This window comes from Heloderma suspectum, chromosome 5, assembly GCF_057233095.1.
Source record: "Heloderma suspectum isolate Gila_16-S chromosome 5, 16-S_ref, whole genome shotgun sequence".
NCBI classification, from domain to species: Eukaryota; Metazoa; Chordata; class Lepidosauria; order Squamata; family Helodermatidae; genus Heloderma; species Heloderma suspectum.
In genome coordinates, this window is record NC_139462.1 from 121,229,707 (window position 1) to 121,253,023 (window position 23,317).

Below are 23,317 nucleotides of genomic sequence, written 5' to 3' on the forward strand. Positions count from 1 at the left end.
CTGAGTACAGTGCATCATGGATCCGTGGCCTCCCTAATCTAAAGATAAAGTGTTGTGTTGTATATGTACAACAAACAACAAAACAAGACCAATAAATTGAAGCTTTATCCAGGTAAGATGGAGTTACTGTTGGCAGGTGGTTTGGCTACCTTGGGAGGTAGAGTCCACCCTGTTCTGGATGGAGTTACACTCTGTAAAGGATCATGTTCATAACTTAGGGGTGCTCTTATAGCTGGCCTCACTGTTGGAGTTCAAAGTGGCTTCCTTCGTGTGAAGCACCTTTCACTAACTAAAACTGGTGTGCCAGTTGTGGCCTCCTAAACGGAGACAGCCTGGTTACAATTATCTATCACCTAGTAATAGCTTACTTAGACTCCTGTGATGTGTTCTATTTAGACTTCCTTTGAAGACTACCTGGAAACTTGTTAGCACAAAACTATTAGGATACACTCAACCTGACCAAATGGAATATGCATTTGCTACATCCACAGCCCAATTGACCAGTCCTCCTCTGACAGTTTTTACCTGCCAGGAAGGATACAGACCAAGGGGTTGCGCATCCTCAGGTTGCAAAAAGCCAAAAAATATCCAAAAATAAAAGTGGAAACATCACCCAGACTTAGGCTGACTTTTGTGATTAAGTAGCATCCATGTAAGAACAGCTTTGAGTCAAAACATGCGGGTCGCAGAAAGCCATCAGGAGTTCCTCAGTGTGTCCATTGCTTTGCTGCTTATCGGTGAGGCTGTTATAATTAATGATGTTGCTGAATTTTTAAATTCTCTGTTCTGGAATATAAACCAATGATTTGACATGCTCCTCTAATCCAAGTTAAGTGTTACAATGCTGGGAAGCTTTCAGCTTAAATTGCAAAACTGCAGAACTCCTCCCTACCTCCACCACCACCCTCCCTCATCTATATCCAGCCACCCATTCATCCCTCCGACACCCTTCTCTTACCTAGCCTGGCAGAGACATATGTATCTCTGGTACTTGAGTTACTGCCACAGCAGCATTTTAGCTGTCAGGAAGAGAAGGTGATGCATCCCTCTGCCTACACTGCACTTAAGGAAAGGGGGAAAGCCCTACTGCTATTAACAAAACAGCCAGATAAGGAGGCAATTTGGCTATTTCCCAGCATTTGAAGTAAATAGCTTGATTAGTTAAGCCCAATCTAAATTGAGCGAGGCAGGTTTGTCCATCACTAGCTATAATTTAGGAGTGCACAACCTTTTCAGTAGGGCTGTGCACAGACCCCCCATTTTGCTGCAGATGCCACTTTGAACCTTCCAAAGCAGCCCCACTTCATACTGATTTGGACCCCATCCACTTCGGATTTGGATCCAAAGCGAGATTTGGATATCCATATCATTCTATTTTATTTTTTATTATTAAATTTATTAATCGCCCATCTGGCTGGTCACCCAGCCACTCTAGGCGATGTACAGCATACAATAAAACAGTTTAAAAAATAAAATTCTACAATAAAAACATTTCTAAAATACCCTAACCCTGTCTGAACAACCTGCCTGAACAACCACGTTTTTAATGCATGACGGAAGCTCATTAAAGAGGGGGCATGACGGAGTTCCCTAGGGAGGGAGTTCCACAGAGTGGGGGCCGCCACAGAAAAGGCCCTCTCCCTCGTCCCCACCAGTCTAGCTGTCCTGGCTGATGGGACAGAGAATAGGCCATCCGAGGCTGATCTTGTAAGCGGCCTGTCTGATGCTGCTGGAGCTTAAGCTTATAAGCTTAAGATAGGCTGGGCCGGAACCATATAGGGTTTTAAAGGTCAAAACCAACACCTTGAATTTGGCCCGGAAAACAACTGGTAACCAGTGCAACTCCTTCAGCACCGGAGTGATGTGATCTCGCCGGCGGCTACCTTTAATCAGGCGAGCCGCCGCGTTCTGTACCAGCTGCAGCTCCCAAACCGTCTTCAAGGGTAACCCCACGTAGAGCGCATTACAGTAGTCTAAACGAGAGGAGACCAGGGCATGTACTACCGATGGGAGCAGATGGTCGGGAAGGAAGGGGCGCAGCCGCCGTATCAGATGGAGTTGATGCAGCGCTGTCCGGCTCACAGCTGACACCTGAGCCTCCATGGACAGCTGGGAGTCCAAAATGACCCCCAGGCTACGGACCTGGTCTTTCAAGGGTAGCCGTACCCCATTCAACACCAGGTCAACATCCCCCAGCCTCCTCTTGTCTCCCACCAAAAGTACCTCAGTCTTGTCAGGGTTCAGCTTCAGCTTATTCGTCCCCATCCAGCCAAAACATCATTCTATGATGTTTTCCCATTGACTTGCACTGGGAAATAGAAATGGCCATAACGTTTTCACTTTTTATGATAAATACTACATGAAATTTGGAGACTTCTCAGCCCCCCATGGAGAGGATTCCACCTGCCAAATTTCAGACAGTTTGGCCCAGATGTTTTTGTGCTAGGCACAGATAAAATGTTCTGTTCCCAGAAACTCAAACCGAAGGTCAGAAAGGGATAATCAGAGAAGTTAGGTGTTAAAGCGGTGATTAGGAGGAGGTCACTATTCCTAATCTCTGGTGTAGGTTTCTTTGAAGTGCAAATAACCCCTCCCCCCTAGTACCACTAAATTTGGTAATCTGGGGCCAGATAAAGTGGGCCAATTTGCCATCTTGGTTGGCAAGAGATGGTTGATTCATGCAACTGCCCCATGGTAAAAATTTGCTGGATTTCTAAAGTCTGGTCAACTTAATGTGCCTAGCTCCACCTTTTCTAAATCTGTATAACTTGTCACTCTCTCTCTAGAACTCTGTTTGATTGTAACAGTAGGGATGTTGGAGAAATCTACAACAGATTCAAGACCCCGAAGATGCTGTATATTGGGCTTGCTTGCTTTGCCACACAGTGGAGTATTATTTAAATGATAGATGTTAGTGCTTTGACCGCTGTATTTTGAAATGTGGATGTATGTAGTGCTTTGCTTGACACAAGTGTGTGTGTGTGTGTGTGCACACACACGCAAAAGAAAAGCAAGTACAGAACTACCTACAAGCAAAGGAAAGTGTGTGTGTGTGTGTGTGCGTGCGTGCGTGTGTGTATTTAGGAAAAAGATACAGAGTTCAAAAATGGGAAGGGAAGGAATACAGGAATTGGGGGGGGGGCAAGAACAAGGAAAAGAAAGTACTTTTAAAATACATTTTGGGCTTTGTTTTTTTTAAAGGATCTAGCCGGAAAGCTATGAAGAAAGAGTGGGAAAGAATCCAACACCCCCACACACAGATTTAGCTAAATAACTTCAGAGCTCTCTCCAGTAACACCACTAGATCTCTTGCAATGAAGAAATGTAGGCTTTTTTCTCCAATATATCCAGTATTCCCCCTTTCTCCACCACTGTCACCGATTGGAGACTGCTGGATTACGCTCAGCCCTAATTTGGTAACTAGGGTCGCCATTCACCAAAGCTCACTTCCTCCCCCCCCCCAAGTCTTTCTCAAGTTGATACATTTTGGAGACAGGCTGTCTGGGCTTCAGAAGGCATCAGATCTGTGAGGCGCTTCGTCAGTGACCCGGTTTGCTTCAGAGCACCTCAGTGCTGGACTGATTTGCTTTGGATCGCACCAAGGCACCCCCAAAGCACCTCAATTTGCTTCGGGATTTGGATTCGGCACTGAAGCGATGCACAGCCCTACTTTTCAGCCTGGAGGGCTGCATAGGGATCATGGCTGCCTGTGCACACAAAGAGCAGTCTGTATCAGGATCTCAGAGAGTGACTAGTGAGTAAAGGTAGGGAGGAATGCAGCAGTGCGATGATGGGTTGTGCAACCCTGCTACAATATGAAGAAAGGAGTTCTCCAAATTACAACACAGCCAATGAAAAACCTTCTATGGGTTTCATTTAGGAAGTCAAGGAGGTCCAGTGGTTTGTACAAAAGCAATACCATTATGTCTTGTTCTCACATTTAAACCTTTATGTGGGGAGTAGAGAGGCTAGAAATTTGCACTACAGGGTCTACTTATTTATTTTTTAAAAATAGGCTGTCTTTAGAGGTGAAACCCTCTCAAAGGTGGCATACAAGAACATTGCTTTCAGAAATATAGAAGAAAGTTTGACAAAAGATCTCATGTGCAGGTGCAAAAGATATATGGGCAATCTATTGATGTATAGTTATGGTGTAATATTTGCAGTTTTAGTTTGCTGAGTCTTGGACTCATGTCTACACAAAATCCAAGTGCAATGTTTAAATAACTATTTGTATATGCAATGAGTTGAGATTTTTCATGCAGTATCAAAGCTGATACAGAAATTACCTTAGTGGAGAATGATTTAGTTGTGCTTCTGAAGGAAAATGCCCTTGTTGAAGAGCTAGTTCACCAATATGATGTGGAAACCCTTAAACGTATTGGCTGCCATCTAGCTTCCTCGGAGACATAGTCTTCATTCTTGGCTTTCTTTTTTCTTAACAAATCACTAAAACTCCAATTGCGTAAATGTATCAGCATTATGTATAAGCTATAAAAATAGTTAAAAGTATTGCAAATACTATAAACATCTTAGATCATATACAGCAGAGGTTCCCAAACTGGTCCATGAACTCCACTCAGGTGGTCCATGGGAAGGTTGGGGAACGCTTTATATCTGTACCTAAGCTTGCACTTGATTTTTTCTTTCCTGATGACAGAAATCTAGACTGTTTTGAGTCGTTTGAGTCACAAAGACAGGAAGAAGGGTGACAGAGATGGTTGATTAGTTAGGGACTATACACCATAAGCACATCAGGGAAACTGAAGAAAAACAATGGCAAGCCTGCATCATTTCCCATAATGGGTATGCACTACTGAAGGTAAAAGGTGAAGCTAAAAACCTCCCCTCATGCAGGGGAAAAACTCCCCTATGCAGGGAAGTTTCAGGAGGAAGGAAAGGAAAACAAGTTTTTTTCTTTCCTACCCTCCAGAAACCTCCCCCACAACAGCAATACTGAAGGGATTTGGGCTGAAGAGGGGTATGTGCAATGAAGTTAAAGAAAAAGCTCCTTCCTGCACTATTTAGGAAGGTTTCAGTAGGGGGGAAGGCAAAAGAGCACCACTCCCTTACCATTCACCCCCCACCCAGCAATAAAGCACTCTGGTCCAGTTCGGTATTACGAGACTCATCCCAGACTGATTGGAACCCTGGAACAGGTGCACTCCAGTTATGGGGTGAGGATACACTCTAACATTTTGTTCTGGATCCCCACTTGTAATTGTGATTTAAGTGCGAAACACTCAGATATTTTGGGAAGAGTGTGGCAGAAATTCTAAATATGGTCCTGGATTTTTTAATGCATTGAACCTTTACCAACATGATTGTTGGGTATTTAGCAAACATCCTAGATGCAGTAAGTTCAGCTTAAACTTAAATTAATTGGAACATAAACACACACACATGCTGACAAGGACACTGTACAGATGAACCAAAGTGTGTGCTCAGGAACAGGAATCCAGGCTACAAAAGAGAAAAGGTACAACTCATTTTTTTTCCTGCACTACAATCAGTATAAATACATCTTGGTATAATAACTTTGCCCACAAGGCTAGAATCACAATTTTCCCACAAGGGTATCTATCACAACCATTTGCCTATGAGACTGCTTATTTGTACTCCATTTTCCTCCCCAAAAGGAAGCCCATAACAATTTGTCCAAAAGTATCTTAAATCGACATAATAGGAGCTAATTGTGTTAGATTCTTCTCACAACTCCCCCTTCGCTTCTCTTCACTTTTATACTCCCACCTCTCTTTGTGTAACCCTGTCTCCTTCCTTTTCTTACTAAAAAAGGCTGACATTCTAATATTGCACTAGTTTTCATTAAATAGAATATCAGAGGATATGTGATACATGCATAAATGTCTTCGTCAGCATCTGTGTGAAAAGTGGAAGCCACCCCATAGTATGGAACAATGGTCATCATGATATTACATTCAATTACTATTTCCTGGAACCCTATCTGGGGCTAATGTTCCCCTCATCATCCCCTTCCAGACCCCTCCCATGTGCACCAAGCATTCTATCTCCTTAGGGTTCCTGCCACTCCAGTCCTGCCAACTCTGCACAGTTCTTGAAATTCAGACTAATTTCAGCCTGTCCTCTTCCAGTCCAGGCAGCCCTTCTCAGCTGCAGGCCATGACCCATCATAAATCACCCTTTTATCTGCAAGCATAAGCATAATAGCTTACACAGATAAACATGAGCAATGGCTTTGCTCTTCCCAGGCCTGTATTCTTGCTGGCCAAGTACGGCCTCCATTCCCCCCATAGAAGTATATTTGGTGAAATTAGCAATGTTAGGAGATAGGGGGAAACACTGAATGTAAAAACCGTGAGATTAGGAACATTTTGAGATGCTTTGGAGGAGTTTGTCTTATTACATGCATATCCCACCTTTCCTCCAAGAAACTCAAGGCCCTGTACGCGATCCTCTCCCCATTTTATCCTCACAAAAACCCTGAGGTAAGTTAGGCTGAGAGTGTGTGAATGGCCCAGGGTCTCCCAGGGAGCTTCAAGGCTGAGTGGGGATTTGACCCTGGCCCTTCCCCAGACCTAGTCCAACATTCTAACCACGACACCCTTCTGGGGTTGCAGTGGCGAGTTTCAGACAGATTGAAAATGGGAAAGATTTGCCCGACCTTTCACAAGGTCTAGATGCAACCGACTAGAACGAGAAGGGCCATGGAAAGGGGAAAGAGAAATATGAGGAAAGCACATTTTTGTTGTCGGCCCTTTCCTTCTCATTCCCCGTGATCTGCACTGTCTACATTTCATTTCCCTCTAGACTCACTGTTTACAGCCCCCTCTCCCTCAGCCATGTGTATGTATATAGCCTTAACTCAGGATAACACTTCATGCATCTGATGCAGGGAACTAATAGATCTGTTGAGGTACCACAAGACTCGTCGTTTTTGCTGCAAAAGATGGACACGACCACCCCTCTGGAAACTGAACTGTGTCCCCTGAAGGAATGTTGGCGGAGAAGCTGGTTGCTGCTTTACAGGTTCAAATTCCTGCTGCAGTGTAGATCTATGTAAGACTGACCTACACTCAGGTTTGGGATTTTTTTTAACCGGTGATTACTGCATGAGATATTATCCTTGTTTATTTCTTTTTTGGAAAAGCCAGTCTGAGGAGAGGGCTTTGCTTTCTGTGTGTCTTCTTCAGAACCAGTCACAGCCTCAGCGGCCGTTCGCTCGGCTCCGTCTTCTAGGCCTCCTGCTAGGCAGCGGCATCAGCATCAGCAAACGTGCTGCTGTTCTCTTGTTCGCTCAGGAAGGGTTGGCGGAGGCAGCTGGTGGCCTGATCTGGCGCCAGATATAAGCGCCTGGCGGAGAAAGGGCGCCCCCAGCAGTCGCCCCCAGCTTCCTTTTCCCCCCTGCCCGCCCCGCTTCTTAAAATCTGTTTTTCCACCCAGGAATACTAGCAGCTGTAACACGATCTCTGGGCCGTATATCCCATAATATGCGGGCATACACTTGCAGCGCATTCGGTTCCTTCGCAGCGGAGAGCCCGAGCCGTGTGGCTCAGCGTTGCGGAGCAGCCGGCCGGTGGATGCCACATCACGGCGCTCGCTGCACACAAAGGGCCCCAAGCATGTGGCTGCAGCGGTTCCCTTTCCTCGTGGGTGCCCTGATCAGCGTCGTGGATCCCGCCACCCCCGTCTGCGAACTGCGTGCGGAAGCTCAGGGTAAGATCAAACGCAACGCGACGCTTCTGGAGGCAAGCTGATGAGGGGAAGGGGAAGGAGGACTCGCCCCACCGCCCCGCTGCCCAGTCTCTGGGAGATCAGCGGTGCTCTTTGGGAGTACTAAAAAGCCGGATGAGTGCTTCTGCCATTAAAGCGCCGAATCTAAAGGTACACGGAATAGCTCTTTGCCAACGTCCTTCAGAGTCTATCAGAATCAACGTCTCTGGATTATTTCGAGACTGGCTCTAGCTATGTGGGAGACAGAGATCTTCCCAGTGCCGTCCTTCCAGGAATGGAGTGGTCAGATTGTAAACAAATGAATGTGCCTCGTCTGTAATTTTGTGTATGTGCCTTATGATCTTCTGTATGTGGACTTTTAGATTACCCCTTCCCCAGTCTGAGAAGGGAGGGAAAGGCTTCCTTAAGATCAACACGTCTCATTTCCTAAGGAGCATCTGCTGCACATAACACTGTGTAAACTATAAGGGTTAATTATATCCGCTTCAAAGCTTGTACAAGTGGGAAGCAGCGGGGGGGGGGGCACTCTGTCAGTCTTCCCCTGACAGTGACCTTTCCCCAACATTTTAGTATTGGGAAACATTCATGGCTGCTCAAAAAGTTTTGAAAAATTGATTTGCATTTGATAAATCCAGTCCCACAATGTGCTTCCAGAGTGCTGAGAATCTTGTCAAAGGGTCCCAGCAGCAGTGCCAGGGAACTGATCCCAACCCTCAACATTAGAGTAGCAGCATCCATCAGGCTTGGGGCAGCAGTGCTGCAGAAAGCAATGCCTGCAGGCCGGTACCAACATCCTTTCTGGGACGTTCTCATGGCATCTTGTGGGTCTTCCCAGTCCATGGAGCCTGCAGAAACCCTGAGCTGGCTTCCTTGGGCAATGTGTGGTGGCAGGGAGGGTTCGCTTCAGAGAGAAAGTGGGGGAGGATGCCATGCTCACTGCAGCACTTGCTCTGGTCGTCACCGTTGCCAGGTATCTTGTAAAGTGTCAAGCTACTGGCGTAGTTAGACAGACAAATGACTGTACAGATACACTGAGATTAAATACTGTAGAGTAGACTGTACAGACTGGTTTAAATCCATTTGTGAGGAAAGTCAATTGTAGAGAGAACCAAAATACTAGGAGGGGGTGGGGCAGAATCTCAAAGCAAGTTCTCCTTGTTTGAGATATTACTTATTTGCAGTATGGACAGGCTGCTCTATAGCAAGTGTTCTTAGGGGGCTCACAACAAGAAATAAACCATTAAAATTCAATAACAACAGAAACGACAATAAAAGTATAATAAAGCATACAAACAAGTCACAGAGAGTAAAAAGAGCTTAAAGGGAAGGTAGATTAAAGGGCCTGCGGAAATAAAAGACTTTTCTGGTGCTGAAATGATGCCAAAGTAGGTGCCAAGCAAGCCTACCTGGGGAGGGAGTTCCATAGCCAGGGTGTCACCACTGAAAAGGGCCTCTCTCCTGTAGCCACCTTACACCACTTAGCGCGGGCACTCCAATAAGGGTTTCTGAAGGTGATCTCCAGGTGGGCACGTGTGGAGAGAGGTGGCTCTTGGTACCCTGGTCCCACACTGTGAAGGGCCTTAAAGATCACAACCAGCATCTTGAATCAGGCCTGGAAACAGACTGAGCGTCAGTGCTGGTGTGATGTGCTCATATTGCCCAGTTCCAGTTAGCCAACTTGTAGCCATATTCTGAACTAACTGTAGTTTCCACACTGTTTTCAAAGGCAGCCCCACTGAAAACGCACTGCAGTAGTCCATGGAAATTATCAGGTTGTGGATAACTGAAGCACAGCCGTCCCTGTCTATGTAGGGTCATAGCTGACACACCAGCCTAAGTTGCTTGAAAGGTGCCCTGGGCCATGGAAGCCACTTGCACATCCGGTGAGAAAGATGGATCAATGAGCACTGACCCCCACCCTCCCTAAATGACATAATTGCTGGTTCGCTTGCTGGAGGAAATTATATCCTGTGGGAAGAAAAGACGCTGTCTCCTTTTTAGACTCCAGGTATTTTCCTCTCTGAGGAAACAATGTTTTACCTCGTCCAGTCTGGTTTCAGACCTGGTCAGGGTACCAAGACTACTTTATCTGTACCTAGAGCAGGAGGAGGATGGGGAGTGTGTGTCTGTGCCTGTGTGTGTTGTGTGTGAGAATCCAGGTGTGTGTGTGTGTGTGTGTGTGTGTGTGTGTAAAAACTGAATGTGTATGAGTGAGGTGGCCCTGCTCACCATGGGCATGCAGACCCCAGAAGGTTAGCCACAGCTCTTTTCAGCTCTTGAGTTGAAAAAGGCTCCCCCACTCCAGCCTAGAGGTTGACTGGGGACTTATTACTTGATCCTACTGGCCCGGTTATATACTATGGATGACTGCATTCTGTTGGATCATCTGTGGGCCTTGGTAGGAGTTGTGGGCATGTTATTAGCTTGGCTCCATTCTTTCCTGTCCTGGCAGTCTCCAAGAGTCATATTGAGAGTTCTGCAGGGCTTCCTATTATTCTTGCTTTTATTCAGCATCTATATGCACTATGGATGAACAGATTTCCTCAGTTCTGTTCCATTATGATTATACAGTTCTTGTAAGAATTGTTCCACTCCAGTTGGCTTCTGGAAAGAAAGAGGAATTTAGGAGTGTTGGTAATGGATTTTGCATACGTGCTTTGACCATTTATTTATGGCACATTTTCTTATGGGTTTTATTGTATTTTTATTTATTACTATTTTATCCTACTTTTCTACCTCAATTTAGGGCACTTAAGGTAGCTCTCAACTGATCAATAAACAATCCAGGAAAATACAAAAAGAATCAAATCTAAAACTAAAATAATAAAAAAGCAAACAGAGCAGCAGATAGCACCAATCAGGTTAATATATGGGAGCAAACAAAAGGGTGGAATCAGAAATGGATACTCATCCAATAAGATGAAGGCTTGCTGGAACTATAAGGGCTTCAACTTGGAATGGAATGCCATCTGGAAAAAGGCCAAATGGGGCCAATGTCCCAAAGCAGGACATTCCAAACTTGGGACATGTTGACAGAAGGCCTTATCCCAAATTCTTGCCAATCAAGCCTTAGATTGGCATGGCACGAAACAGGGCCTCTCCCAATGAACTCAGGGAATGGGCAAGTTCATATGATAAGAGATGGTCCTTCGGATACCCTGGTCCTAAGCCATTTAAAGGCTTTAAAAGTAATAACCCTTACTTTGAACTAGGCCTAAACACAGACTGGTAGCCAGTGAAGATGATATAGCAAAGGAGCCACACGCCCTTAGTACCTGGCTCCAGTCAAAAGCTGTGCAGCAATATTCTACACCAGCTGGAGTTTCTGGACTCTCTTCAAAGGCAACCCCAAGTATAGCACATTACAGCAATCCAACTTTGATGTAACTAAGGCATATATGACCATGACCGGATCCACCTTCTCCAGAAATGGGCACAGCAGCCTCAACTGGGCAAAAGGACTCCTGGCCACAGTAGCTACCTGAACATCCAGAAGCAGAGCTAGGTCAAAGAGACTCCCGGGTTGCACACCTGATTCTTCTTCAAGGGGACTGGATCCTCCTTGGTGAATTGGAGGTCCTACTAATTGAGTACTTGCCTGGATTAAGCTTCCATATGTTCACCTTCACCCAACTCATACCAATTCCAGACACCAATTCAGAACCTTCATGGCCTCCCTGAATTGAGATGGAACACGGTGGGGGCACTCACATATCACAACAGCCCAATGTGCCTTAATTTACCCACGAGGGCTGTCATGTCATGCCAGGTGCCCACAGGTGCCATTTTTACATGGTGCCTACAGGCACCTGGCTTGTCATGCCATGTGAACCTAGGCAGCAGAGGGTGTTTGAGGGTGAGACAACCCCAAATAATCAATGGCTTGTTTTAGGGTTATTTGAGGGTTGTCTAGCCATCAAAGAAGCCCTGCCACTTGGGTTCGCACAAAATGACAGGCCACAGCAAGCTGGACACCCACAGACGCCATGCAAAAATGCCACCTGCGGGCATCTGGCATTATGCGACAGCCCCCACGGATAAATTAACTCATGGTTGGCTGTCATCTCATGTGAACCAGGTCAGAGAGTGAGGGAGAGCTGTGTGTCATCAACATACCGATGTCAACAAACTCCCAAGTCTTCAGACAACCACTCCCAACAATTTCATGTGGATGTTAAACACCACAGACTATAGGCCCATCCCCCAGTGCCACCTTCTGGAATCACACTTCCAGGAAATATCAGAATAACTGCAAAACATTGCCAACATGATGGGGTTCAAGTAGTGTTTTTTTTAACCTTTCTGTGCCAGCAAAGCATACATTCTCTGATATTCCCTTTTGAGGTGTGTACTGGCCGCTCAGCTCCAGGGTAATCTCGATGATGCAGATTATCTGGTTTGGGTGAACTATGCTAGTGTATCTGTCATGACAATGGTGTATCTGGTGTCCTGCCAGCAGGGCTTCCTCCACATCCTAAAGTTCCTCAACCAGCATATCTCTAATATAGGATTATACCATAAAAGGCATAAAACCACACTTCTGGAGAAGAAAAATATTCTTCCTTTGAATTATGTTTTTTTCTTTCTGCACAACTCTGGGACTTAATACATTACTTTCTTCCTGTTTGAATCCACCCATCATTACTTACAGTACAAATTCCAGAAATACAAATCTGGAAGAACCACAGATTTGGTGTTATCAGTACTGCTCCTGTAAAATGTTCTAGTAATATTGACCCACAAAATCTAGGGAGAAATTCAGCAAGGGAGAAGCATCTCTAATATGAGGGTGCTGTGACAGTATCCAGGGATCTGGAGTGTGGTGGCATTGATATACTGATGACACCTAGCTCTACTTCAACTTCCATTTCACATCTGTGCTGGGAGGAACAATCTCCATTCTGAAGGATGTAGTTGGCTAAATGAGGCTGAAGCTCAAATCAGACAAGATGGGAAGTGTGATGCCTTGGAAGGATAGGGGAGCCTGGTAATCAATTGCTGTGACCTTCACCTTGGGCAAACAAAGGTGGTAACTTTGGCATGCTCTGGATTCCCAGGTGGCAGCAGTGTTCAGGAGCACATGCTATCAGCAGCATTCCATTCAACATCAGCAGCTTCTCCTAGAGAATAAGGATTTAGCAACCTTATACATTATTTTCCTACCTGCAGGTTTGAGTCCTGCAATGTGCTCAATGTGAAACTGCCCTTGGAAAGTGCTTGGAAGCTATAGGCAGTGCAGAATAGAGCCCTGGGACAACTAGGAGCAATGCCATTATTACCCCACTCTTGCATGACCTGTTTTAGCTGCTATTTATCTTCAATTCTACACCCAGTTCAAGGTGCATTTAATCTAAATGTTCTGGGGCCAGGACAGCCCAGAGAGCTCCTCTCTCCATATGAGCCTGCTCACCAGTCTTCACGGCGGGGGGGGGGGGGGCTTGCTTCCGATTCTTATCCTTCGTCTTCCCTCACCAAATGACACTTGTGAGGGCTAGCAGCAGATTCTTCTCTGACTGGCATTCTCTCCCCTCAAAAGTTTACTCTGGCATGGAAACCCCCCTCCTGCTCACTGCTTTTCCACTGCAAATTCCCTATCACTTTGCAGCTGTTTGGTGGAGACCCAGTTCCTAGAATCAATCTGCCACCAAAGGTGTAGTTCTGACTCTAGCCTTATGGAAGTAAGCCAGAACATTTATACTGAGAAAGCTGTCTTGATTTTGATTGAAAGGGGGTAGTCCTGATGTTCTCAAAATGCCTCCCCCTTCCCTTTACAGGGAGTGAAAGGGGGAGGAGTGAAATAGCAGAGGGCAGAAAAAGCATTGTGGGAGGCATGGGAAATGAGATAAATTAACACCACCTTTTGGACAACTTTAATGTTTGCAAAGCAAAAGCAAGCAATTCCCATCATATGTGATATTTGTGGGACTTTTTATTCTCCAGCATTTTATAATGTAGAAAAAGAACAGAGGACTCCACAAAATTAAGACAGTTGGCATGTGGAAGTATGGACTACTTCTTACTGGTCAAAGTAAGTCAGAAGCAGAGTGAAGGTTGACATTTACCAGTAATTCTAAACATTTCAGGAGGCTTTCAGGAAAATCTCAAACCACCCTTTGGTTAATGACCAATTTTATCCTCGTTTCCATTTTCTGGTAAATTAGTGCCACACCCTGACAAATGTCTTGAAGAAACATAGCAACGCAAATGTATTTTACCTTGGTACATCTCAAGAATAAATGTGGCTATGATGTCTGTTTCCTGTCTCCAAGCTGAGCAGAGCAGAGCAGAGGAAGCTGGTCCAGCTGGTCCAGGGGCTATTCAAGGAAGCAAGCTCCCAGAGAGTGAACAATCAGAGCAAGCTAAGAGGGAGAGCAAACAGGAGTTGGCCAGGGGAGTTGCAGTGGAAGAGGAGACAAAGGCAAAGTGCTGAGCAGAGCAGAGGAAGCTGCTTCAGCTGGTCCAGGGGCTATACAAGGAAGCAAGCTCCCAGAGAGTGAGTGATCAGAGTGAGTGAATAGGGAGAGCAAACAGGAGTTGGCCAGGGGAGGTCAAAGGGGAGGACAAGGGGGAGGTCCCTAACTCCCCCCCTTTCCCCCTTTTTAAAAAACATTCTTTTTCTTGTAACACACACTTCCATACCAGTGGGACTGTGTTTTTAACCTCCAGTGAATAGAGGACAAAGCACAGGCTATTCCAGTACAATCAGAAAGCTAGAAACATGAAGGGAATAGAGACAATGGAAGGAAAAGACTTTCCAGTGGTGACCTGCAAGGTCTGTGCAGTGTTTGTTTTCTTGCCTGAGCTCAGCATGGCCTACATGTGCAACAAGTGCAAGTTGATCATGCTGTTGGAAGAAAAAGTAAGAGGACTGGAACGGCGAGTGTCGACCCTTCAGGGAATAAGAGAAAGCGAAGAGTTCTTGGACAGAACGGTGGAACTACAGCAGCAAAGTGAAGAACAGAAGCTAGAAGAGCAACAGCAAGCAAGTATGTCACGAAGACCCGTGGACTCGCCAGGAATGCTGTCTCCCAGGAGGACGGATTAGAGATGTGACTGAAAGGTTGCCTGCACTCATAAAGCCCACTGACAGGTATCCCTTTCTTCTCATCCATGTGGGAACAAATGATATCACCAAGCAGAGATACGAAGAAATCACATCAGACTTTTAAGCTTTGGGAAGGAAACTCAAGAACTTTGGAGCCCAGATAGTTTTCTCATGCATCCTTCCAGTAGGTAGAAGAGGGATAGAAAGGGAAAGAAAAATACTCCGGGTGAATGACTGGCTATGAAGGGAGTGCTGACACGAGAGATTTGGATTCTGAGACCACGGGCTATACTTCCTGGAAGATGGACTGTTGGCAAGGGATGGGTTGCACCTCACAAAGGCTGGGAAGAATGTGTTTGGCCACAGCTTGAAGAACTTCATCAGGAGGGCTTTAAACTGAATCCTACGGGGAAGGGAGACGTAACATTGGGGGTAACAGTGGATGAAGGCTCATGCACCGCAACAGAGAGAACAGCTCTAATAGCACCCAGAAATAGTCTTCAGAAACACGTAGGAAGAAAGCCAGACCATAAAGCACATGGTCTAGAATGTCTATACACTAATGCCCAGAGTATGGGAAACAAACAGAACAAACTTGAACTCTTAATACAGGAGGGATATTATGACTTGATAGGTGTAACTGAAACTTGGTGAGATGATTCCCGTGACTGGAATACACAATTGAAGGATATAACTTGTTCAAAAAGAACAGGAGGAACAGAAAGGGAAGTGGAGTTGCACTATGTGTTCAAAATACATCTCTCTGCTCAGAAATACAGGAGGATGAGCTTGGTAGCCCCATCGAGAGCATCTGGGTTAAAATAAATGGAGCAAAGAATAAAAGGAACCTGGTGGTCGGACTCTACTACCAGCCACCCAATCAAGGAGAAGACGAGGATGAAACTTTTGAAAAGCAATTTGCCAGTGTTTCAAGGAAGCAGGATGTAGTAGTAATGGGGGACTTCAATTTCCCCGATATTTGTTGGGAGACAAATTCTGCAAAACATGGCCCCACCAAGAGATTCCTGACTTGTGTTGCTGATAACTTCCTCCTACAGAAAGTAGAGGAAGGAACTAGAGGATCAGCTATCCTTGACTTGATCCTAACCAGCAGAGATGACTTAGTGGATAAAGTAGCAGTTACGGGAACTCTGGGGGAAAGTGACCATGTTATACTCGAGTTCTTGGTTCTAAAGGAAGCAAAAGCTGAGTGTAGCCAAACCCGTACCCTGGACTTTAGGAAAGCCGATTTTAATAAACTCAGAACAATGATCAGTAAGATCTCATGGCAAGCAACTGTAATGAGAAAAGGAGTCCAAGATGGATAGGAGTTTTTAAGAAAGGAAACTCTAAAGGCAGGTAGCACAGAATTGCAGGGATGGCATCAGGAAGGCTAAAGCTGAGAACGAGCTGAGGTTAGCGAGGGATGCTAAAAGCAACAAAAAGGCTTTCTTCAGATATGTGCATAGCAAAAGACAGAGGGGAGAAATGGTGGTTCACCTATTAAATAAGAATGGCAAAATGATAACAGATGACAAAGATAAGGCAGAAGTGCTCAATTCCTACTTCGGCTCAGTCTTATTTATTTATTTATTTATTTATTTCTATACCGCCCAATAGCCGAAGCTCTCTGGGCGGTTCACAAAAATTAAAACCAAACAACACACAATAAAACAATTTAAAATATATAGAACATTAAAACCACAATATAACAATACAACCACAATAAAACCTAGCAGCAGTACAGGAGTTTAAAATACAGATTTAAAACAGCAAAGATAAAAATTTAGAATGCTAAAATGCCTGGGAAAATAAAAAGGTCTTCACCTGACGCCAAAAGGAGTACAATGTAGGCGCCAGGCGAACCTCACTAGGGAGCTCATTCCAGAGCCGGCGTGCCACAGCAGAAAAAGCCCTCCTCCTAGTAGCCACCCGCCTCACTTCCTTTGGCAGGGGCTCACGGAGAAGGGCTGCTGCTGATGATCTTAAGGTCCGGGCAGGCACATATGGGAGGAGGCGATCCTTCAGGTAACCTGGCCCCAAGCCGTTAAGGGCTTTGAATGTTAACACCAGCACTTTGAATCGGGCCCGGAAATGGACTGGCAGCCAGTGCAGCTGGAAAAGTACTGGCGTAATATGAGCTCGCAGGCCAGTCCCTGTTAACAATCTTGCTGCCCTATTTTGGACCAGCTGAAGTTTCCGGACCGTTTTCAAAGGCAGCCCCACGTATAACGCATTGCAGTAATCCAGACGAGAAGTTATCAGAGCATGGATAACTGTAGCTAGGCTATCTCTGTCCAGATAAGGGCGTAGTTGGTATACCAGCCTAAGCTGATAAAAAGTGCTCCGTGCCACTAAAGGAAGCAAAAGCTGAGTGTAGCCAAATGCATACCCTGGATTTTAGGAAAGCCAGTTTTAATAAACTCAGAACAATGATCAGGAAGGTCCCATGGCAAGTGACTCTAATGAGAAAAGGAGTCCAAGATGGGTGGGAGCTTTTAAAAAAGGAAATTTTCAAGGCACAATTACAAACAATTCCAACAAGAAAAAACGGTGGAAGACAATAGAAGAAGCCAATGTGGCTTCACAAAAAGCTTAGAGAGATCACCTGAAAACAAAGAAGGACACATATAGGAAGTGGAAGGAAGGCCAAGCAACAAAGGAAGAGTACAGACAGGTAGCACAGAATTGCAGGGATGGCGTCAGGAAGGCTAAAGCTGAGAACGAACTGAGGTTAGAGAGGGATGCCAAAAGCAACAAAAAGGCTTTCTTCAGATATGTGCATAGTAAAAGACAGAGGAAAGAAATGGTGGTTCAGCTATTAAATAAGGATGGCAAAATGATAACAGATGACAAGGAAAAGGCAGAAGTGCTCAATTCCTACTTTGGCTCAGTCTTCTCCTGAAAGAGGGTCTATGAGCCCCCTGGCAAAGGCAAAGTACAGGCCGAAGGGGCAAGATTGTAGTTTGAGATCGATAGGCATAAGGTCAGGAACACCAAATTACTTTGAATGAGTTCAAATCTCCAGGGCCAGATGAACTGCATCCTAGAGTAATAAAGGAACCGGCAGAAGAACTCTCAGGACCACTGTCTATTATCTTTGAGAAAACATGGAGGACGGGGGAAGTGCCAGATGACTGGAGGAGGGTTAATGTTGTCCCTATCTTCAAAAAGGGCAAAAAAAAAAAAAAAGGAACCTGGGAAATACAGGCCAGTCAGTCTGACATCCTTTAAGAAGGATGCAGACAAACTGGAGAGGGTTCAGAAGAGGGCAGCAAAGATGATCAGGGAACTGGAAACAAAGCCCTAGGAGGAGAGACTGAAAGAACTGGGCATGTTTAGCCTTGAGAAGAGAAGACTGAGGGGAGATATGATAGCGCTCTTCAAGTACTTGAAAGGTTGTCACAGAGAGGAAGGCCAGGGTCTCTTCTCGATCATCCCAGAGTGCAGGACACAGAATAATGGGCTCAAGTTACAGGAAGCCAGATTCCGGCTGAACATCAGGAAAAACGTCCTGACTGTTGGAGCAATATGATAATGGAACCAATTCCCTAGGGAGGTAGTGGGTTCTCCCACACCGGAGGCATTCAAGATGAAGCTGGACAGCCATCTGTCAGGGATGCTTTGACTTTGATTCCTGCATTGAGCAGGGGGTTGGTCTCAATGGTCTTATAGGCCCCTTCCAACCCTAGTATTCTATGATTCTATGTTCCTGCCCTGGGTTCTACCTTCTCCAGCTTCCACCTGATGAAACTGAAAGGGTGTCTCCACCAGCGATTTACTCTGAGCCAGCTGTGTGTGGAGGTCGTTAGGGATACATGACGTCATGGCCATCCAGCAGCCACCCTGGAGCTTATCAGGGAAAACCCAGATTTCCTGAGACTGCTTAAAGTCCAATTATTTTCCTTAAGTTGGGTTCTCCCCGGTATAGTTGCTGTGTGCCCCAACCCCCGCATTGACCTCGAGTATGCTAGCCCTGCCCAGGGGTGTGCCTTTCAGTGTGACCTCAGTCAAAGGGTGTTTCCTCCCATTGTGCTGAATGAAACTTGCCCTCTCAGTGACCACAGAAATAACAGAGAAGCCCCTCAATTGACATGGCACATATGAAAGCCCAATTTCTTAAATGCATGATCTCAAGGCTCCGATCCATTGCCTCAGGACCTAACTCCTTCACAGCTTCCTTATAGAGATCCTGTGCATTAAAATGGGGGCTGGTTTCGGTCTGTTTCCCACAACAAGCGCATTAGTGTCTCCTCAGAAGTAACTCCCATTGTGGTCAATGAGGCTTGCCTTTGAATGCCCACATCAGTACAGAGATTCCCCCTCAATTGAAATGGCACATTCTAAAGCCCAATTCCTTAAGTGCGATTAAGAGATCAAGCACGAAAGCGATTAAGCGATCAAGCACGGAAGTAACTACTTCACAGCTTTGTTATAGTTATCCTGCAGGTTACAGTGGGGGTGGTTTCTGTCTTTGTGCTTACCGGTCTCTTTCCCACAACAAACCCATTACTGTCTCCTCAGAAGTAACTCCTATTGTGGTCAATGAGGTCCTGTGGGTTAAAATGGGGGTTGGTTTCCATCTTTGTGTTTTCCCCCCTCTTTCCCAGCACAAGCATATGGGTCTACTCAGAAGTAACTCCCATTGTGGTCAATGAGGCTTGCTCCTGAAATGCAGGTGCATCTGGACTTTCAGGGAAAGGAGCGGGGGGGGGGGAGCCTCTGTTATTGGTTGAGCCTCTATCCCCACCAGGAAGTATGTTCTGCGAAGTGATTTTTACTGTTGCAGAGAATCTGCTCATGGAGCCCTGCTCACAGCAAAGCTGATTCCTTTTTAAAAAAAATCCGATACTCCTCCATTAGCTTCTCCTTCCATTGTGGTGGGAACATGGCCTGAGAAGAAAAGCCCCTCAGGACGTCTGCTTCTGCTTTGGTCACTTGTCCTCACTGATGCTCAAAGCTTCAGCTCCTTTACTCTCTCTGGGTCACAAAGACACGCAGTATGGCTAATTGGTTCCCTCTACCCAATACAGGAGAAGTAATAAGAAAACAGATTTTCTAATGGTAGCGCAATAAGCCAAACAAAACATGGGATTTTGTATTAAAAACAAATAAAATGTATTAATACAAAAGAGTCTCTCTCTCTCTCTCTCTCTCTCTCTCTCTCACACACACACACACACACACACACTAATAAATCTATACTTGGTCCTAACCTATCTACCCCTTCTAAATCCTGGTTCCAAAACCCTACTAATTAGATGTAGATTCCTCAATCCTGAAGGCCCTATCTGTCTTATAACTGTCAGCTCTCTCCTTTTAAAACTTCACAGTCCTCACACACACACACACACCCCTCCCACTTTTCACTCATTCACAAATATTCTGTTAATCCAAACTTACCTAGGTTACACTTAACAATGCAAGCATATACGTTAATATAACAAGCATATGTTACAATAGCCCTATAGCTAATGACCAAGTTTCATGTGTACACTGATCTAGTAACAAATAATACTAGGCGGTAAGCAGGAAACTCCCTATGCCTAGGGGCCCATACACACTGTCTGGAGATAGACTGCTGACCAGCTTAGTTTTCTAACTGAAGCCTTGTACGTATGAGATGCATGGATTTCATAAAATTACATTAGCATAATTTCCAGCAAGAAAGCACATGACTTTCACTAAAGCAAATGACCTCCTCTGTCCTGGGCCAGTTTAGACAAAAGATATTGTACTTAAGGGTGCAATCCTATGCATACTTAAACAGAAGGAAGTCCTACAACTCCCAGCATCATCTTGTTTGTTTGTTTGTTTATTTATATCCCGCCTTTTCCCCAATACTGGGACTCAAGGCGGCTTACATCATTAAAAACTTGTACAGTTAAAATATATAAAAATATACAAAAGTTAACAATATAATTAAATCATCAATAATATTAAAATTGCATAAAATATCAGAATTTAAAACAATAACAATAGTACCACTCCATCATATTCTCACAGGTCCGGACTATCTATCCCCAAAGGCCCGCTGGAACAAAAACGTTTTTTGCCAGGCTGCAGAAACATACCAAGGAGGGTGCCACTCTCGCCTCCCTATGCTAGGGCCTACGCCTATGCTGGGGCTCTGGAAAAGGGAATTCCAGAGCCCTAGCATAGCTGGCTGGGGAATGCTAGGAGTTGGGGGACCTTCTGTCTAAACATGCATAGGATTGCGCCCTAAATCAGAAAAACACGCAGTGTCATCATACCGAACTTTCAGAGTAAGATTTTCAAAAGCTTGAGTTTTCCTCTGTTTCCCTATCCTAATTCATCCCCCCTCCCCCAAATAAAGTCATTGTCACTATGTTGTGCATATTCGTGAAATCCTGCTTGAATGGTATGGTATATTTTTAGATTCATCAAATTAAATTCATGTATTTATGTAAACAATTATATCCCACTCTTCTGGGTGCTTACACAGCAGTCAGGGTGGCTAACAACAATCCAAAATAATAATAGAATACAGCACGATAAAGTACATGCAAGTGACATTCTTTCCCCTCACCTGCACTTTCTATGCATCAAGATGCAATGCTGAGATCTTGAGAATGTGTTTTGGGCAATGCCGATTGCTGAACTCTCCCTGCTACTGACTGTAGTGCCACCTAGTGACCGAGGGCAGGTGTCACTCACACTGTTACCAAAGCGTGGAACCTCTAATACTATGTGTAAGGTTACGTAAACTGACTAGTTTCTTTGCAACCCTGCATAAGCTATGACTACCCTCTTGGCCCAGCTGTGCCAGTAGCAAAATCAGGACTATTCAGGCCATGGCCTCCCATGACTGAACTCACAAAGCAGACTTAGGCTACATCCTGTACTCACTTTCCTGGGAGTAAGTACTATTGTCCTCACTGGGGCTTACTTCTGTGTGTGTATGTAGTGTTGCACTGTCAGAAGCTTAGAAACTTAACATTTTTAGACACACAACCCCACCCCACCCACCCCTGCACCCCTGGTTATCTTGAGAAACAGCAGGCCTCTGAATTGAAGGCTCAAGAGGTAAGGCAAGAGCTAGAGGCATAAGAGGGGATGGTGAAGAAAAGCACTGATCAGTTTGGAGTACTTGTGTCCACAAATTATTAAACGTATTGCAAAGTGTTGTGGGCTTGAATATTCAGAGAATATCTGGTGCAGAATAGCTCCACTACTCTGCAATAATCATTCTACTCTGCAGCAGGTCCCAAGTATCTATTTATTTATATAATTATTGCTTTATTTATTACAAGGATTTATATCCTGCCCTTCTATTGCCACTACAGTAGTCAGGGTGATTTACAACAATATAGAACAATACAAAAATCAATACCAAGTTGTCTACTGATCAGCTACACTGACTGCTTTCAAAGTTGTCTGCCTCTTTTCCTTCTTATTTATTTATTTCATTTCTATACTGCCCAATAGCCGAAGCTCTCTGGGCGGTTCACAATAATTAAAACCACAAAATACATAATAATACAATATAAAATGTAAAAGCTTAAAACTACAATATAAAAGTACAAACCACAATAAAACCTAGCAGCAATGCAGAGATTTAAATACAATAACAGATTTAAACTTCTTCAACTTTCATTTCTTCCATACCCCTCCAACAGTTGTTGAACTTCCCATCTCTTCCTCAAATTCACCAATCTTGCTTGCTTGCTTGCTTGCTTTCTCGTGACTTTAGCCTGCTCTCCCATTGTTCAGGCAAGATACCATTGTAGGAACTAAGGGCACAATGTTTAAACAGAAAAAAGTCCTACAACTTCCAGCACTCCCCAGCTAGCATTGTGGTTTTCTGTCTAAACATGCATAGGATTGCACCCTTAATAGGATATTACACTACCCCAACATGGCGGGATGGCGATCCTGGTAAAAAGCTTTGTGACAACACTACTAGCCCAAGCACGCTGGGCTAGAGTGTTAAGAATGTTCTGTTTAGATTCTATGACTATTCCTATTACTAGATGTGAAACTAGATAGGATAATGGAATATAAGGAGGAAGTAAAGTACATGTGTGTTTTCAGTGACGGGCAGGGATGCTGCTGATGGAGATGGCATCTCCCTTCCATGGGGCATCTCCCCTTTTCACCTGCTTCCTTCTCTCTCTCTCCTTTCCCCCTCCTTCTCCCCGTATCTGAGTCTTCCATTATCTTTCATTGATCTCGCTCCTCTTCTTGCCGCTTTTCCTCTTTTCACAGAGGGAACTCAAGCCAAACACAACGGGGTAATTTGATAGCTCATTAGCTGCCATCTATTTAAAAATGGAACAGACGCCTTGAATGATCACGGCGTCATGTAAAGAGCCCACAAACTTCCATGAAGGAGCAATCTCAATTGCAAGATAAAAGCTCAGTGTGAAGGAGCCCTTGATTTGGGCCTGTCTTTCTTGACTTGATCTCTCTCATCTTTTGGAATAGGGAGGGATGAGTTTGGATCGCATACAGTTAGCCTTCTTATTTCATTTTCCATTTTAGTGTTGCAAGTTCACACAAGTAGAATTAATAATAATAATAATACATTTATATTGC

The 23,317-nt window shown here is 44.8% G+C and overlaps 1 protein-coding gene across 1 annotated transcript in view; it reads left to right on the forward strand.

Moving 5' to 3' along the window:
• The first annotated feature begins 7,414 nt into the window (after nucleotides 1-7,414).
• Nucleotides 7,415-23,317, forward strand: part of CPZ (carboxypeptidase Z) — a 51,411-nt gene continuing 35,508 nt past the window's right edge. The window contains exon 1 of the mRNA XM_084859877.1: nucleotides 7,415-7,695. Within this exon, the coding sequence (XP_084716003.1) occupies nucleotides 7,470-7,695 (226 nt within the window). The 5' untranslated portion in view covers nucleotides 7,415-7,469. The remainder of the gene's footprint in view (nucleotides 7,696-23,317) is intronic.